Raw genomic sequence first — 2,127 nt, forward strand, 5'->3', positions numbered from 1 at the left:
TCCAAAATGTTTATATAATTATTATAATTTCAAACAACAAAAATGCATGAAAAGAAACTATCACATATATTACATTTTATTAGAATATCTTATCCCACTCTAATTATTTTCTGTCATATTAATATTTTTTTATTCATTCACAACAACAAGTATACTCTCAAACATTTCTTTTATTCTTTTCTTAAATCACTAGGATATAATAACATCAAAGCTGTATTAAAAATCTTAATTTAGTACACTAATACTAAAATATTATAAAATATATTAGTTTATAATAATAAATAAATAATAAAATAATATATATATTTCCCATTCTATGACTCAATCGATCTAAAACTCGAATTAAACCACAAAGAAAACGATAATCACCAACTCCATAAAAGCATCTTCTCTACCTCGACCTCTGATTAATGGCTGCCAATTAAACACTTTTCAGTTTTCCATGTCTATCTCTCTGTATTTATATATACACACAGACGCCAAGCTTATATATACAGAGAGAGAGAGAAACAGAATTTGAGGAAAAATAAAGGTGTCGGTGCCTGTGGATTATCTTTTTGTGCGCAGGTTTTGCCGATTTCGATTCTATAGAAATCAACTCCAGATGATATCCCACCTCTGTTTTTAGTTCTTTTTCTCTATTCTGTTCGCCGATTTACGATAGATTCTAGATCGATGGAAGAGAGAAGAGCCGGAGTCGGAGTCGGAGTCGGAGTCGGAGTCGGCGGCGGCAGCGGTGGTGGTGGTGAATTAAACGGTGGTAGTTCATGTAATTATTCATCGAAAACGGGGAAAAGAAAAACCGATCAGAGGCCTTACAAAGGGATACGGATGAGGAAGTGGGGGAAGTGGGTGGCTGAAATTAGGGAGCCGAATAAACGGTCGAGGATTTGGCTCGGGTCGTACTCGACGCCGGTTGCGGCGGCGAGAGCTTACGATACCGCCGTGTACTACCTCCGTGGCCCCTCCGCGCGGCTCAATTTCCCGGAATTGTTGGCTTCCGACGGTGGTCCTGACGAGTTGTCCGCCGCCTCTATTCGGAAAAAAGCGATTGAGGTTGGAGCGAGAGTGGATGCAGAAACGAGTTGTACGTCGTTGCATACGAGTGGTACGCTTGAACATCATCATGCATCCACTAGTGAATTGAAGGCTTGTTGGTTTCAGGAAAAACCCGATTTGAATTTAAAACCCGAACCCGAAGACCCGGATGGGGATTATTGGTGAACACGTAGGGATTTTAGAGGGGTGATTTGGTAATTTTATCACTAACCCCAGGTAATTTGGAGCAGTAATTGTATTTTAGGTGGCTTTTTAGCTTTTGGTTTGTCTATTTCTATGTTGAAAATGGATAAAACAGATTTTGGTTATTTCAGTTTACAAGGAAAATAATGTATATATCTTGTGTTGTATTATTTTTCTTTTTCTTTTTTTTTTCTTTTAATTAATAAATTCCTGTTTTAATCTTCAATTAAAAATTAAAAACCATAGAATATGCTCAAGAAGTTTTTTTTGGATCTTCTTTGGAGACCTCAATGTTGTTGGAGATGATATGAAGATGTATGGTTTGGATATAGTCACAGTAATGCAACTAATTTTAATTCCTTTATTGAAGAAGCGGGTTTGGTCGATGTTCTTACATGTGGTATATTAAACGGGGCATCAATATGTGGAAGATTGACAACTTCTTGTTGTTAGAAGGTCTAATTGATTTGTCTCCTATTTATATGGCTTTAATTCTTGATCATAAATGATAGGTCTATAATCCGTATTAGCTTAAAGATTTGGTGGCCGACTATGGTCCAGTCCCTTTCAAAAATGACAATCTACATTGTCTAAGTTGCCTATATTTATCCACTGGAAGATCATATTGAAGGTCAATCGGAGAACACTATCAATATTTTGGGTTTGTTAAGGTTTATCAACGCTACCACTCTTTTGGACTTGTTAAGGTTTTGTTAGGAAAAGTATAACCTTAGGATCTGCACGAAAGAGCAAACAATAAATTGTTATTGAGATCTGTGTTTGACACAGTTTTCTTAAAACAAATTCGCCTGATATAGATGTTTATTTCCCATGATACAACAATAAAAAGCAATTCTTCTAGATTGCACGAACGCTCACTTTGCC

The 2,127-nt window shown here is 36.2% G+C and overlaps 1 protein-coding gene across 1 annotated transcript; it reads left to right on the forward strand.

The window, feature by feature from the left end:
* Positions 1-333: 333 nt before the first annotated feature.
* LOC111911628 (ethylene-responsive transcription factor ERF011) lies at positions 334-1,409 on the forward strand. Its single transcript, XM_023907386.3, has one exon. It carries the CDS (start codon positions 676-678, stop codon positions 1,222-1,224), a length of 549 nt encoding a protein of 182 aa, XP_023763154.1. The 5' UTR covers positions 334-675; the 3' UTR covers positions 1,225-1,409.
* Positions 1,410-2,127: the final 718 nt, after the last annotated feature.

Source organism: Lactuca sativa, chromosome 3 (genome assembly GCF_002870075.4).
Source record: "Lactuca sativa cultivar Salinas chromosome 3, Lsat_Salinas_v11, whole genome shotgun sequence".
NCBI lineage: Eukaryota > Viridiplantae > Streptophyta > Magnoliopsida > Asterales > Asteraceae > Lactuca > Lactuca sativa.